General features: G+C 42.2%; 1 protein-coding gene across 3 annotated transcripts in view; it reads left to right on the forward strand.

Moving 5' to 3' along the window:
* GRIN2B (glutamate ionotropic receptor NMDA type subunit 2B) overlaps positions 1–16,223 on the forward strand; it is a 217,861-nt gene that overhangs the window by 177,164 nt on the left and 24,474 nt on the right. For all 3 annotated transcript variants that reach the window (XM_027722630.2, XM_027722631.2, XM_039391417.1), the window contains exons 6-10: positions 7,555–7,763; positions 8,082–8,253; positions 8,903–9,056; positions 10,578–10,703; positions 13,618–13,847. In XM_027722630.2, the coding sequence (XP_027578431.1) occupies positions 7,555–7,763; positions 8,082–8,253; positions 8,903–9,056; positions 10,578–10,703; positions 13,618–13,847 (891 nt within the window). The remainder of the gene's footprint in view (positions 1–7,554; positions 7,764–8,081; positions 8,254–8,902; positions 9,057–10,577; positions 10,704–13,617; positions 13,848–16,223) is intronic.

The following is a 16,223-nucleotide window of genomic DNA, read 5'->3' on the forward strand; positions in this document are numbered from 1 at the left end:
GTTCACTGACTTTGCAGAAGTCAGAAGCGCTCAAAGTATACCTCATTAACCTTCTCAGGCTAATCATGGCAGGGGACAGGACCTTAGCAACTGCAAAAAGCATATAAATGCACCAGGAAATAAATGTTTCAGCAAAAATGGCAAGCGCTGTGTAAATGCCAGATCTCAGTGAGCTGGGGGACCATGTTTCTGCAAAGAGCTTTTATTCCCAAAATGAGTTGTAAAGCAAGAGCAAGTACCTCACCCTATCTGTATTCTAAGCTCAGCCTCTCTCTTTCTGGCACATGCTAGGTGCTGTATAAATAGAGGGGAGAAAATTGCACCATCTCCTGCAGCCTACAATTTTAATTGAAAGGCTATTAGAAGCAATTCCTGCTTCTGCAGGTGCAGTCAAGAAAGCAGCCTTCCCCAGGTGGTTGTGGAAGGTGAGCTTGAGGTTCAGGAAGGAGTGTTGTTTTTGTGTTAATTAATTTTGCAAGTGGAGCATTCACAACCATTTCTTGTCTGCTTAGGCTGATGTGGCTAATTAATCACCGTAAGTGTCTGTAAACAGGAGATTTTTGTGCTCTGTGGCATCTCTTCTCCACCTGCTGTAGACCAGTCTATGTGAAGGTACAGATCTGTAGCCTCACAGGAATTGTAAGTTTGGTAATGGCTGTGATGTCAGCGCTGTAAGTATGAGAGTCATAATTTAACCAGCTTGGGTGAAAGCTAAGAGGAATGTTTTATTCTCAGGGCACTGGAGAAGGTTTTGCTGCTGAATGAGAGAAGTGTGAGCCAAGGAGTTGGAGATACCATTAACATGAGTCTTTGTGTTCACGTAGGTTAGCCAAGGGACAGAGATACACTGATTAAGACTGAGTTTTGACATCTGCAGACTGAAAAATCAATGGGAAAAGGCTTTTCACAGAGGAATTCCTCCTCTTGCTTCTGCTTACTTGAAGTCACTGGACTGGAAAGGCTCATCTGGTCCCATCCCTCTGCTCTAGGCAGCAAACTCATATAGCCCTATACAACCCAGTTCTCCTCCTTCTTGACTCCAATTTGGTTGCTTTCACAGCTCCTTTTGGGCAGCTGTTCCAGAACTTCCCTCCTCTGATGGTTAAAATCTGTATTATTTTCAAGGTAAATTTCCTCACAACCAGTTGTTCTTCTACCAGCATTGTTTTTCCTGCTTATAAATTACTTTCCTTCCTCCCTTGTGTATCTGTCCCCCCCTTTATTTATACAGAGCAGTCATATCCCCTCTTGGCTTTCATTTATCTAGGTTAAACAAGCTTTTTAATCTCCTCCTTTAAGGCAGGCTTTCTGTTCCCCTAATCGCTCAATCCAAGGTTATTTATGATAACTAGCTTTTCTGCAAGGTTCCTCGCTGCTTTGCCCAAACTGAGTGTAAAACATCATGACCCATTGCCTGTTGAGTAATTTTGACGTGAAGAAATGTGTCAAGTATCAGATCCAAAAAAAACCCGTCAGGGTTCTGCTGTTAAAATTTGCATTTGTTCTCCACCTTATCTCTATGAAGCTAAAGACTCCCATAATAACTTACTTCCTGATAAAATTTCTCTTCAGTAACAGTGATGACATCTCTATCCAGACTAAAAGCCAAGCCTGTGGAGCTACAGTAGATCTCTGTAGTTCAGTCCTGGTGGAATATCTTGCAGCAGCCCTCCAAAAACTATTTCAATCTAAAATGATTCCTCTTTATTTGTGCATTATTTATTTCTTCACAGTCTACTGCAGCATTAAGGTTACAATTGCATCCCCCAGGTCTACCTTTATTTTATGTATCCTGAGTAATGACTCCTTCCACTGACAGTGTCCCAGTTATAATTGCTATTTCTATGGTGCTTCTGTTACTCCTGCGGTAGCCCTTTTCATGTCCTGCCCAGTTGTTCTGGTTTACCCATGTCCTCAATAGGGATCTGTACCAATTCTACTGACAAGACTCTTATTTCTCCCTGGACTCGCGCTGCTTCCCAGAGGGACTAGATGTGCTTCTCCAACAGCTATATTACCAATAACAGTCCCATTTTCTGCCCCATGCCCAATATCCTACCTTTACCTTTTCTGTATTTGATCTTCCATTTTTCATGTATTAAAATCAGGTGTAAAAGTTATGTAAGATGTTTCCAGTTAACCAACTGACATCAAAGATAAAGACAGGAAGTTTTCATATTTACACCATTCACAGACACATGCTATATATGTTTCCTCATCTATCTCTAAACACGTGTGTGTGTCTCCTTATTTCCACACTACTTGTAAGCCTCATGGCTTTTTCTGTGTTTATCTACCCAGTGCACCCCAGAGGTGAAAACATGTCATGATCTCAATTTTACGCAATGTGGAGGGAGGTGCAAGGGTGCAGATTAGGTTACAGAGGTTCTGGGTGGAACAGGGAATTTCTACCTTCTAATCTGTGCTCTGTGCTGTTGCTTTAGTGCTTCCCCACTGGAATGAATGAACTCCTCAGCTCCTGGGAAAAAAAAAAAAAGGGGAAAAAAAAACACAGACCCCCTCAAAAAAACCCCAAACAAACCACAATAAGAAAGGAAACACTGAACTTTTGGGGAAATGCAGAAAGCAGTTCAAATCCTAAGTGTTTGGAGTAGTCTTTCTCTTATTCTGCAAATGAAACCAAATCCCTTTTGTTCATTTTGTATTTCTTCTATATCAAGGGTGGCAGGAATTGAGATAAGATTGTAAATTAAAAGAGAGTGGTGCAAGGCATGGTGCAAATAGAAGCCTAAATGAAATAATAACTATCAAAAGACTTTTCCTAGACATAGTTCTCCTCCAGCCTGTTGAAAAACAAGCACCTTCAGGTTCAGGTTTTCTTCTGGACCTTCACCCCAAATACCTATGCAATGCCACGGAGTATCTTGCCTGAGAAATGTATCTGAACGTTTCTGGTTTAATCTCGAACTGTATTCTGCTGCCTAAACCTTGCAAGCCAAATTTCTAGAAGGTTTCATTTTTCCATCTGTTGACATTAGTTAGAGGTTTCTCCAGGTTCTCTTGCATTTTGAAGTCCTGCCTTGGTGTATTAGAAGGAACTCAGGGATTGACTTCTGCCTTTGCTGGAACAGACAATTTTGGAAATTCATGGGAGTAGCTTGTACTTGTCCATCCTACCCATCTGGGTAAGGATTTTGTAAATGGTGAGGCTGGGTGCTAATCATTTTAACAGGTGTCTGCTGTTGCCAGTATAGCTTATAAGATAGCCACTGAACCAGACTATCAGCTCCTCTGTTATAAATATCTTACTGACCTGATAACACTGAAAAGAGCACATGTAGGAGAATAAGGAAGTATATTTTCCTGCTATAAATTTCAGCAAGAAGATTTATGTTAGACATCAGGAAAAAAAGCTTTTTAATGGGAAGGATAGTTAAGCACTGGAATAGACTGCTTGTGGAGACCATGGGCTCTCTGTCAGTGTAAGGACAGGTTAGAGAAACATCTGCCACAAATGGCTGTTACAAGCCTTAGCTTCCCTTGGGAGGAAAGAAAAACCTCTGTTAAGAATCAGTTTCAGGGAACTAATGTAATACACCTTTCATTAAAGATGCGCATTAACCTACTGCAGAACTCTTTTATTCTGGCTACATTATACCGTGGTTAAGGCAATTCTCCAGCCTGCTGGAAGGCTTTCAGAAGGCTCCCACTTGTTTTCCTCTTGCATAGGCAATCTCATCTTTTGTCTGCATGGGATAACTTATGTAGTTTGACAGACAAATAGCATATATGATTAACTTTTTGTTCTATAATAGCTCTCCCTTTCCTTCTTTGCAAACGTATTGGACTTCTACTTCCAACAATGTTATCCAAAGTAGGATCTTATAATTAGGGTAGAAGTTAGCTGTTCCCCTCCCTCAACACCTCCAAATTTATCCCCAAACCAAAGTGACTTTACTTTCTTGATAAGATTGGATGTGGTATAGGTAGAACAAGGGGAAGTTAAGGTGAAATTCTGTCTCTTAGGAGCTGTGTCCTGGCATAAAGGAACATACCTAGGGATTGGAGAATATGATTAGAAAGGAGGTTTCACAGATCCCTCGTATCCTTAATTTTACTGATTCAGTGACCTTCCAGGGCTTCTAGTGGAAGTTTGGATGACTGGACCTTGACTGGAGAACACCAAATGGGTCTTGAAACTGCAGGGTAACCAGTATGTATGTGGGATGCCTGGGATGGTTTATTTTTCCTCTTTTTGCTGAGGCAAGCACTCAGCAAAACCTAAGTAATAACAGCTCATGGGCTGTTAATGCAAAATACCCTGAGACTTCAGAAATGCCTTGCTCTGCTCTATACAGCTTGGTAGGTTATATTCTTTAAGAGTAGGCATCATTACCTGGACAAATCTTTGGCATTTAATTCTGCTAACCTCTGTCCCTGCTGTGACTTCCTCCTTCTGTCTTGTGGCAGATTATCTAACATATGATGCACATTTATGTGGTTTTTTTCTCTTGCATTGTTTCCATCCTCTGCACATGTGATGTTTCTTCTTATCGATCCTTGCCCACATGTTGCTTAAGCCCATCCTTCTTCAGCTACGTGCATACACATTTGACCTTTGCATGCATAAGCATGTAAAGAAGTCTGCCCCCTTTTAATTCACAAAGCTTTTCTGATTTTCCTTGTTTGCATCTGTACATGTCTACAGGTATATGGCATGTCTGATTGTTCAGGTTGGCAACGAAATGTAATATTTGCATGTATTCTCGAGACATTTTATAGTTGATCTGAAAATTTAAGTCAGAACATTTCCTTATATCCTGTTTTTCCTCCTCTTTGGACAATTTAGAGTGATTTTATTGGAATAATAAGGAAAGGACATATATTACTGTATTTGCAGATTAGGTGATTCAGTGCACAGAAGGCTGTGGAAAGACTGTCATTGTTATCCTAATTTCATAATGTTGTCTATGTAGTACAACACTGTGAAACGTGCCTGGCACACAGCCTTATAAACTCCTGTTTTTGTCCCAGAGAACTTCTGGGTAATTATGGGTTGGGTTTGCCTATCTGATCTAATTTATCACTTAGGGGGTTATATCATGCCTGTTACTGAGATATTTAAGGGCTGCTGAGATTCTGCAAGATGTCTCTTTCATCAACCACTTATTTCTATGATAAGTTAATGTTCCTGAGCTGAAATCTGGGCTGTTCTGTGCAGCATCTTAATCACTGGTCCCTACTGTGCCCTCTGTGTGCAGTTATTCTGCTTGTCTGGTAGCTTCACAGAACTGCTTTTGGGGATTTGAGCTCAGTTACTTGAGAGCTGAAGCATCACTGCAGAAATCTCTGCCTCAGATGATGATAAATTGACCTGCTTGGTCAATGAGTGGGAAGTCCAGGGCTGGGCAGACCCTGGGTGAGTATGTGAGTATATGCTCTTTATTCCCTTAGAAATTCACTGTCCACATCCAGGCTTAGATGTTAGCTTGAGTACAGATCATCTGCTGCCCTAGACAACTGCCTGTCTTTTGTGGACAAAAGGAGCCACCAGTCATAGAGCACTCAGTTTTCCAGCTTTAACAGATGCTCAAAGTGTATTTAAAAATTAAAACAACAACTCCCTGACCACTTAAGCACAAAAAAAAAATAAATAGATAAATAGATAGATAGATAGATAGATAGCTGCACATATCCCGCTTGGTGGTCCAAGCTGTGTGACTTCATGGGTGGAGGGAACATTAGGAGCAAACTCTTCTTGGCATTTTTTGCCCTTGAGAAGTCAAGACCAGCTGCCCAGAAACTTCACCCACCTTCTTACAAACCTCCTGCCTTGCACTCACTGGGGTGCTTTGTTCGTGCTGCAGGGATGAATGGGGAAACTGCTGTCTCCAGCAGAAGGCAGAAGGTTTCTTCTGCCTTTCTTCTCCCTCCACAAGCTCCCAGAGTGGATTTTTCTTTCATGGACAGATGAAGTGTTTGTTTGTTTGTTTTGAAGGTGACAAGTGTTTTATGTGAATTCTAGATGCTGTGAAATGCCAAACCCCAGCTGGGCTTTGAGTTTCACAGATTAACCGCTGACACCTAATGAGGCTTTAATAAGTGCTTCTCCCTCATTTAAATAAATAAATGACTGAAATTTGGGGGTGGTAGGAGGGGTGTTGGATTGCAGTGGAATGAAGCTTTTCTGTTTCCCCACCAAGCAGGTACAGGGCAAAGAGCAGTCATGCAAGCTTCCCACACACCCACATTGCCTCTGCCATCAAGTCAGCGTGTCTCAGCCCTGGCCCGGAGGGCTTGCTTTGAGGGTCCTGCAGGAAAGTTCCTTCTAAAGCCCAGTTAGCTTCTTAACCCTCTCCGCTTCAGCTGCCAGCCATGGTGCTAATTAGTATCAACTGTCATGGGGAGACAGGAAGCTGAGAACAAAGATGAGACTTTGATAGTTGAAAGTATAGCTGATGTTCAGTTTTTTTTCTTTTCCTGGAATTTTTAGGAAGAAATTGTCTACCATGGGCAGTGGGTGCGCTTAACATGTATTGTCTCTTTAAGGACTCTAGTGGCTTCAAAACAGCTGTTTGTAGCAGTAGATATATGGCATCTGTTTTGACTGTTGAAGATATGATCTCTATTCACTTAGGAAACAGAAAATAAAGAGTTCTAAAACTGCAATAGAAATTTATGAGGGTGATGAAAATTATGGAAAAATAGCAAGATTTTAAAAAATCATAGATGCTCTTTGGTTTTAATTTTCATGTGTCAAAACCACAAAGAATTCCTTGTTTCCAGCTAGGGTATGTAACCAAGTAATTGTGAAAGGACAAGAGTAGGTATTTCAGTAAGGCCTTGCAGGGGATAGCAAGAACTACTGTTAAAAATCATCTCTGTCTGTGTTCTTCTCCTGTGAAGACACTCCTGAAAATGCAGAACATCTCCCTCTTCAGTTACCTGTCTCTTGGAAGAACTCAGTCCTGACTACGAATGGGCAGTCTTTTTCCAGAAGAAGGATCTATTTCTGGGCAAAATCAAGTTTGGCTAGGTTGAATTTGTTTGATGAATTCCTCTGAAAACAAATGAAGAAAACATTTTGAGGAAATAAGAAATTCTGGTTTGACTTTTTCAGGTGAAATGGTTCAACTTTTATGTTTCAAAATAACATTTGTTTCAGAATTTGTATGTATCTCCTTTTTTTTTGAAGGCCGCTCCCCCCCCCCCCCCCCCCCGTATTTATTGTGACTAGTAGGCTCAAGTCAACCTTTCAGGAGACATCAAGCTCTGTTCCTGTTGTTTGGCTGAGAAAATTGAAAGACGTCATGTCTGTTTGGCCATGGTTATAGTAGTCCTGTGATTATCCACTCACTCTCCCAGAAAGTAAGACCATCACAGAGATGAGAAAACCCAGACATCTTTCTTGTTCTCTACTTCCTTCTTATTTGAACCCACTTATTCAGAGCCTTCTCCCCAGAAATATCCTCATCTTACAGGAGCCATGAGCTTGGGTACTCCAGAGTGGTCCTCCAGTCCTGCAGTAACTGTGATTGATGCAAAGGGATGGGACAACTAAAAGTCTAACTACTGTGGTTTGTGTCTCCACAGGTGGGAAAATGGAAGGAAAAAAAGTTGCAGATGAAGTATTATGTGTGGCCACGCTTTGAGCTGTATCCTGACTCTGAGGAACGTGAGGATGATCACCTGAGCATCGTGACCTTGGAAGAGGCACCATTTGTCATTGTGGAGAATGTGGACCCCCTAAGTGGCACCTGCATGAGGAACACGGTCCCTTGCCAAAAACGCATAGTGACTGAGTATGTACCCCTGGGTTCTTCTGCTCCTATTGGGCTCTCTCTTCTCAGCAGAATGTCGAGTGTCTGTTGGGCCAATACCATCATAACCTGATAATCCTTTTTAGAAAATCACCTCCATTTTTCTAGCCTGTCCTGTGTCCATTCATGACTGGCCCCTTTGGGCTAATCATTGTAGTGTGTCCCTTCACCCTCCAGCACAGATAGCGCAAGAGAAATTGTCCACATTATATTGTGGGAAGGGGAATGCAAACTGACAACAGAAGGGAATTAAAGGTGTTTCTCCCAGTCTTTTAACCCATTATTGTTGTTATGATTTAGGAACAAAACTGATGAGGAGCCAGACTACATGAAGAAATGTTGCAAGGGGTTCTGCATTGACATCCTCAAGAAAATCTCAAAGTCTGTCAAGTTCACCTATGACCTCTACTTGGTGACTAATGGCAAGCATGGGAAAAAGATCAATGGAACGTGGAATGGAATGATTGGAGAGGTCAGCAGCAAAGGGAGGCCATGGAGGGGTTTATCTCTGGGCTGGGTGACATGCATCAGGTCTAGTCTCCCATCATTACTGGATCTCCTTCTGGGACAGGAGGAGAGGTGACTTAGGAAATTATTGGCCTGCATTCTTTCTCAGCACTGGGTGAATTAATCTGCTCTGACACTCTGACCGTGACTACCTTTCCTGTTTGACAATTAATTGTTATTCTCTATGGTTTCATAAATTTGGCCTAGACAGTCTTAGAAAGAGGCTGATATCCATGCACCCTAGATTATGCGTAGGTTGTATATAAGGTGCATAAAGAATGAAATAAGACTTCTCAGTGTTAGAGGGAGGATAAAACAAGGACAGAAAAATGAGATAAGATGTCTTCTCTGTGGATGATGTGTTTATTCTAAGACCTCTGTGGATTTATTTTTTATACACATACCAGCTTTGAGGAGAAGATTAATGTCTAAAGGTTTCCTGCAAGAAGAAAGTGTCCTGATGAAAGATTAGACAGGAAAGACGTTACAAACAATCGAGGGAATGGGATTACAGGAGTAAGAGGATTGTATTGAAAGGCAGAAAGATGAGAAGGGGCTTGACTGTGGTAGCTGAGTGCTGCTTCATGTCTGAGTGTGATCTTTTCTTCCTCCAGGTCGTCACCAAACGGGCCTATATGGCTGTGGGATCCCTCACCATTAATGAGGAGCGTTCAGAAGTGGTGGATTTCTCTGTGCCCTTCATTGAGACGGGAATCAGTGTCATGGTGTCACGTAGCAATGGAACTGTCTCACCTTCTGCCTTCTTAGGTATCAGTTAAATCTAAAATTAAAACTTAAAAAATTAGGTGAAGGTTGCTTGTGATTCTTAGCCTGAAAGCTCCTTTTTGGGAGTACCTGTGGGACAGGTATATAAAAATATACTGTGTTGTTTTAGTTCTAAATCCCAGGCTAGCAAAATCTGGGCAAATGCAAACAGGCAGTGCATAGGAGTTCCAAGTCAAGGCATTTTTCAGCAATTGTGTGCCTAGTCCCAGAAAAGAATGGGCTCGCTCAGAGTTGTCACCTACGCTGCAGCACGTGGTTTCCCAGTGACTCAACTAATAGTATGTTCGAGGAGTGTAGGCCAGAAGAAAATTGATTCAAACCTTATAGCTGGTATGCCATAGCACTTAGTGATAGCAGTTAGCAATAAATTGTTGCACTTTGAGAGACATTATTTGTAAAGACGTTGTTAACTTGACCCTTCCTTGACAGAGCAACTAGGAGAAGTTAGAGATCTAATAGACCTTTTCAAGAACAGTTGAGCCATCAGTTCTGTGCTGACATTGGGTCTTCCAATAAAGGCATTTCTAATGTCCTTCAGTGGTGGAGAGTGATCAGAGAATGCAGAAATTATGCTGCATTTCCCCAAGACATTCATATCTTCTTTGTATCTACTATTTGACTTTATAAAATGCTTTATGATGCAGCAAACACAGAATAGGAGTTATATAATTACTGTCTGCTCTCTGCCAGAGTCATGAGAACATTTACAATAGAAATAACTTTATACGGGTAATGAAATTTTCCCAAACCTTTTTAAGTTGGAGTTTCATGACTGCTCACTCTTCAGGAGTTTTTGCCCTTAGCCAAGTCCACCAATATTGCTGGGGTATGTAAAAGCAACGTTAAAGTTAACTCCAAAATTTTAAACTGCAATTTAACAGAGGTTGCAATATTGGCTATACTCTGGAACAAAATTCTCGGTTTCTTTGATCTGCTTCAGTCCCATTTTTATCTGTTCCAGCTTGGAGAGGGAGAAAACCTGGCAGAGATCAAATACTTGCAGAGCATGAATGCTAACATTTCTAGAATGAGCCAGTGTTCCTATTGCTACAGGAATGGAATAACTGAAAAAACTACTATCGTTATGGCTGAACCTTAGAAATTTGGAGATGCTCTTTGGCTCAACAGCATCTTGAAAGTTGGATGCTTGTCTGAAACTCTGCCAGTTCTGCTTGATTTCCCCCACTCTCTCCAGATGGTGTTGGAGGACTTCCTGGGAACAATCTTTTATCAATGCATTTTATTTTATCAATGCATGCCACAATGGCTGCACGTAGTTCCAGATGGAGCCATGTGTCACAAACGGAACAGTACGATGGAATGCAGTCATTACAGAGGCAGAAACTATAGTTCCCCCTGTTCAAGAAGTTTTTCAGAATCAGGTTGAAGGCTTTAAGTTCTGTTTTCCCCCAACCCAGTTTGCCCCACATTGGTGTGCTCTGGAAAGCAAAGGAGGAGAGGTTGTTGTCGGGGCTTTCATCATGGTTTTCTCTTCCTATCCAGAGCCTTTCAGTGCTGATGTATGGGTGATGATGTTTGTGATGCTGCTTATCATCTCTGCGGTGGCCGTCTTCGTCTTTGAGTACTTCAGCCCTGTGGGCTATAATCGGTGCCTTGCTGATGGCAGAGGTAAGGGGAACCCTTTCTTGCTATGATTCTCTCTTATTTTCAGTCCCAGTTCCTTTGTAGGGTGTTCTTTGCCTTGAACATAATACAGATCTAGCCCACTCTGAACATTGAGTTCAGACCTAAGAGGGCAGGGATGGAGGCGGAAAACAGACTGTGAAGAGAGCAGATGTGTATAATGGATAATTTGCTTGGCCCGAGAGATGGAGCTGTGTTGCCTTTTATGTCTAAAGCAAATACCAGCTCCAACTTGTTTCTCATTGAGGGAAAATGGGCCCTGGTAGTTGGTGTTGGCAGGGCCCATGATGCTGCACTCCCTGAGACAATCGTAGGGCTCAGCACTATCAATCCATCCTTTAGTGCTACGACTCCCTGGAGAGCAAGCCACTCTGCCAGCCTCCCAGCATAGTGCTATGTCCTCCAAACTTCACATCTGTCACCTGGTCATGTCTTTCCACTACTTGGCTCTCTGGCTTTCGAAGACCAACTGAGAAAATGGGAAGCTCATTTTCCTAGGAGTGAGTGAAGAATTACTTTGCAAAAGAACCAGGAAAGATGGGAACAAGTGAGTGATCCATCTCTGTGGTTCTGATCTTCAGAAGGCAGCCAGATGAGTTAGAGGATGAACAGACAGCCTAAGAGACAGCCTTTTTTTCCTTATTGAGATGAAGATAATTAGCAAGTTGAGTCTTCTGTCGTCTGCATATCTTCACCCCCCGATAAATCAGCCCTTTGAACATTTCTGGGTTTATTGGCCTGTTCGGAATAGTGGGAGAGAGATAGTTACTGAAAAATGCACTCATTTGCTCCCCAGTCTAGTGCTTTGAGTGAATTTATGCCATCAAGTTGGAGAGGAGTGAAAATAAAAAGTGTTAATGAAAATGCAGGCAGAACAACATGCATGGGGAATTGGAGAAAAGTGGAGAACTTGTCTCTTAACATGGAGCTGTGGAGGGCCTTTATGGCAACTGATCATAGCCCCATGGATTTGTGGACACAAAAGTAAGTATTGATAAACCTGTGAGTCTTTTGAGAGATATTGATACACGTGTGGAACTGGAAGCAGTTCTTAGTACAGGCGTGCAGTTGTGCAGTTATCAAGTCATCTGAACTGCAGCTGCAATTATCAGTATTTCTGAGTAATTATGAACAGTATGGCATGATCAGGCAGATATAATCCCTGACATATGTGATGTGAAGATATAGAAATCTGCTGCAGAGACTGCAATGCTGCTTTTGGTAATGAACACGCTGGCTAATGTTACTTTGGCTGCATTTGAACTATGGTAGTACGCCCCTGCCTCCCACACCTGGATTTTATCTTTACGGACATTAAGATTTTTCTCTCCAGAGTCAAGTGGACATGCCCTGACCTAGTCTCTAAATAATGTTGTGCTGTTGTTTGAGCACTCAAAATTGGAGAGCTCAGAAAGATTCTAGGTTCCTGGTTTGGATTGAAGTCTCCCATTACAGTCTTGGTTTGTGGCTGACAAAGTCAGGGTGTGATCAGTGGAGAGAGGAAGGCTTTAAGAGGGAACTTCTCAAGATTTCCTTACATCTTATACCACTGATGTTTTTCAGGCCTTTCACCTGTGTGTCTTAGGGCACATTAGGTGGAAGGGATATAAAAATACCACTCTAGCATGTAAAAAGACAAGGAGTGATAAACTATGTTTCTTGTAGGAACTTTATCTCATTGGTATTTAGAGGCACCAATTTTGCCAGGTGATGATTCTGCTCTGAGCTTGGTGTGCAGTTCCCTGGGTGCAAAATGAGCCCCTTGCATTGTTCAGCTGTACTTAGAGTAAAATGTTAGTGCTTTCAGATGATCTATGCTATTTGCTGCTCAGGATTTTGGAGAAACATGTCAAAGCTTTCTTCCCTTTTGCTAATCTGATGGAGTCAACCACAGACAGCAGCACTAAGCTCCAATCAGCCTATCCAAGTTGATAAAGCATGGGGTGCTGACCAGGTTGGCAGGTGTTTGAACTGTCCAGAGGATTCTCATCCTAAGAAGATCTTCCTGGTGCCTGAAGCAGGATCCTGGAGTAATTGAATCTGCATTCTCCCTATCAGCTCTTCCTGTGCTCAAGTTGAGGAAATTTTGGTTTAGGTTTCCACTAATGGAACCAGCATGTGCTGGGGGTATGAGATTGTTGGGAGACACGTGTGATTTCACAAGTTTTCAGACCTAGTGCTTCATGAGCACACAGGGCTTCTGGGGTATGAAAAGTGAATAAGGGGAAGATAGGAGCTTTTAAAACACTGGATCCATTCCTGGACTATCTGAGGCAGAGCTGCAGATTTTCCTGAGGTAGACCAAAGTATATATCACTGTTATGTACCTTAGACACAGAACATGGAGAGAGGGAACTGTGTTCTTCTCTGGTTCGTGTGTCTTCGGCAGAGTGGGTAAAGAAACACTCTTGGAGAAGTATTTGTAGAGCCCTGCTATTTCAGATGGTGCTCTTCCTTGCACCTGTACAAGTACAGTGAGAACCATGTTTTGCCCAGGTGTATGCTGGGAGCTCAAGGACATCACTCTTGAGCAGCTAGAAATGAGGACAGAATTTGTCTGAGCAAACTGTATTTCTGGTAACAACACTTGAACCAAAATTAATTGTTTGGGCTTCTAGATATTTTAATCAAATAAAAAAGAATGCCCTTGTAAAAGGTTTCAATGTAAATCTCTGAGACAGAATAAATATCTGAGGATATTTTTGAAAAATAATTTTTCAGGATGCACTTTGCTGAGATATGGTGTCATAAACATAGGGAGTTCAGATGCGGACATTCACCTCACAAATGGGAATAGATACTGCTCTTAACTCTAAAGTCAAGATGTGGATGTGAATGGAAATGCAGACCACTTACTCTCAGATGCTCACTGTGGGATCATGTTTCTCAATCACTCTAGAGCCAGGAGGTCCCTCTTTCACCATTGGCAAAGCTATCTGGTTGCTGTGGGGGCTGGTGTTCAACAACTCTGTGCCAGTACAGAATCCCAAGGGTACCACTAGCAAGATCATGGTGTCGGTGTGGGCCTTCTTCGCTGTCATCTTTCTGGCCAGCTACACTGCCAACCTGGCTGCCTTCATGATCCAAGAGGAATACGTGGACCAGGTGTCTGGCTTGAGCGACAAAAAGGTAATCGATCCACCCAAACCCTCAAAGCAGCCTTTTCTACAGAAGAGGCTGCTCCACCCTCTTTTCTTTGCTTTCACTACGGAACTGTGCAGATGTTTTCATAGTCACATCATAGCTTTAGGCCCTAGTTTAAACAACTGTTCTTCATTTGTATTCAGTTGCACTTTTACATGGTTTAAGCACTTCGGGAATGAGTTATAAACAGAACTGAACTGTGCTTGCTTGCACAATTCCAAACCACACCTTGACTGTCAGCAAGTAACGAATTAATGGAGCTTTGGAGATTATGTGTACAATGGCTGTAACTTGTTTTTTCAGGCTGAAATAATTTGTCTGTGCAGGAATGCTAGCCATTAGGCTAGCAAATGTGATATGTTAATTTATTCTCAGGAAAAGTTCTGCCCGTGGGGGTAAATCGGCGTGGCTTTGATGATTTGCTATTGCTTGCACTTAAAGTTATAGTGTCTTTTTTTTCAAGGCCTTTGGAGGCTTAGCACAAGAAACTGTTTCCTGTTCAGACTGTTTTACTGCCTTGTTTATCTGCACTGCATTTTGTCCATGCAGACCATTTGCTTTTGCTGGACCCTGAACACTTGAGGATTTTGAGAAGATTGCTGATGCATGCAGGGTAGCACTGTCTGGTTCATGAGGGTGTAAAGCTTTGCACACTGCTTAATTTTTGTTTTGAGGTAAGGTTACTCACAAGCAACTGAGTGTTGTGAGGCTCAGTTGCCCATGCTGAGTTTGTAACTCAGTCACTGGGGCTGCTTAAGGGATCATGCCATGGTAGGGTAGCCAAATAAGCTTGCATACATTGCTGTTAGGGCTAGCAGCAAGAGGAGGACTGGTTATAGTTACTGACTCTTGTGTCCCTCATGACAGTCTAGAAATAAATTGTGGCCAGGCCCCTTGTGCATGCAGTGTCCTGTGCAGCAGGCTAGAAATTCTGTGATGGATTAATTTTTAAGAGTTTTTCTTTCCCATTTGTTGTTTTTTCCTGGAATGAAACATGGCACAGAATAATACAATCTGTACAGAAGTGCTCCTGTTATTTGTTTTAATTTTGACCTCAATTTGTTTCACACTGTCTTCACATTTGCAGTGTGCTGTGTTGAGGATGGGGTGGAGGGGAGGATGTTTTTCTGCTAAATGGAGATTGTTGCAGAGGCTGCTTAAAAGCTGTGGGCTCCTTCAGACTGAAAGATACTGTTCAAAACCAGCCAGCCCTATCAGAGTTAACATTAGTTTGTCATCATTAGGTTTTCAACTGTCTGAGCTAAATGGGATAGTTTGTACCTGTGATCTATTGTTTCAGGCTGTGCCTAGGCTCATGGAGAGAGCCATGCTTTTATTCTCATGTTTTTAAGATATTCTTCATACCTGCAGAGGTATGTGCATGAAATTTCAGTAGAAAGGGGTAACTCCTGGAGCTTCACAGAGCCTTTGGTTACAAGTTTCTGGGTCTATCTTAGCTGATTTTACTGTAGGGCCACCTGTGTGTATTGGATTGAGGTAATTTTCTTCTACTTTTCTTTGCCATGATACCTGTATTTTCATTTGCTATCCTGAAGCATATGTGCTTTGTTTCTTGGGGAAAAGAAAGGCCACAGTATTGTGGTATGCCTCAAACACAGCTGCTAGTGCAAGTTACAATATTTGGGTTTACAATTATTTACAATATTTACAGTATTGGGATTACAATCTACCAGAGCATCTGAAATCAGATGAAAATTGGCTGGTGAAACTGGAAACCAACAGCTACCTTTGGAGAATAAAGACAGGTGGGACTAGCTCCAGCCAAAAGATGTGAGTTAATGAGCTTGGTCTACTGGGCTCATGGATTTCCATTCTTTGAACATGCAGAGGGCCCTGCAGAACTTGGGAGAGGTCATCCAGGCATTTGTCACACTGCTTCAGGATGCCCTGATTTGGGAGGAATTCACTTTTCTGAATCTCATATTTTCCCTTTTCCAAAACCTGCATAATTGCTTGCAGCTGACTCACCCTCTAAATACACTACTTAGCCAGGATGAAGGGTGCAGCCACACCAGGGCACATGGAGATGTTATATGCTCTACCTCCCTCTTCCTGCCTGTTTAAAGCCATTTCAGACTTTCAAAGCCAGGTGGGAAAGACTGTCTTTTCCAAGAGGAAAAACTATTGCTTCCAATCCCTTTTATCTCCAATGTCTGATCTGGTGTCCACAGCAGAACGGAGTCTCCTGGTCTTCTCCATCAGCTGGTAAGGGCATCTGTGTCCAGCACAAGGAGTCAGTAGAGGATGTAATCCAAGCTGACAAGAAAAGGGATAGTTATTTTAAGGGATATTGTTTCTACTTGCCTAAACCCAGATCTGCTTGTGAATGTCTTTGTAGTA

The sequence above is a fragment of the Pipra filicauda genome, unplaced genomic scaffold (assembly GCF_003945595.2).
Source record: "Pipra filicauda isolate LSUMZ 115617 unplaced genomic scaffold, ASM394559v2 scaffold95_size2449627_pilon, whole genome shotgun sequence".
Classification (NCBI taxonomy): Eukaryota; Metazoa; Chordata; class Aves; order Passeriformes; family Pipridae; genus Pipra; species Pipra filicauda.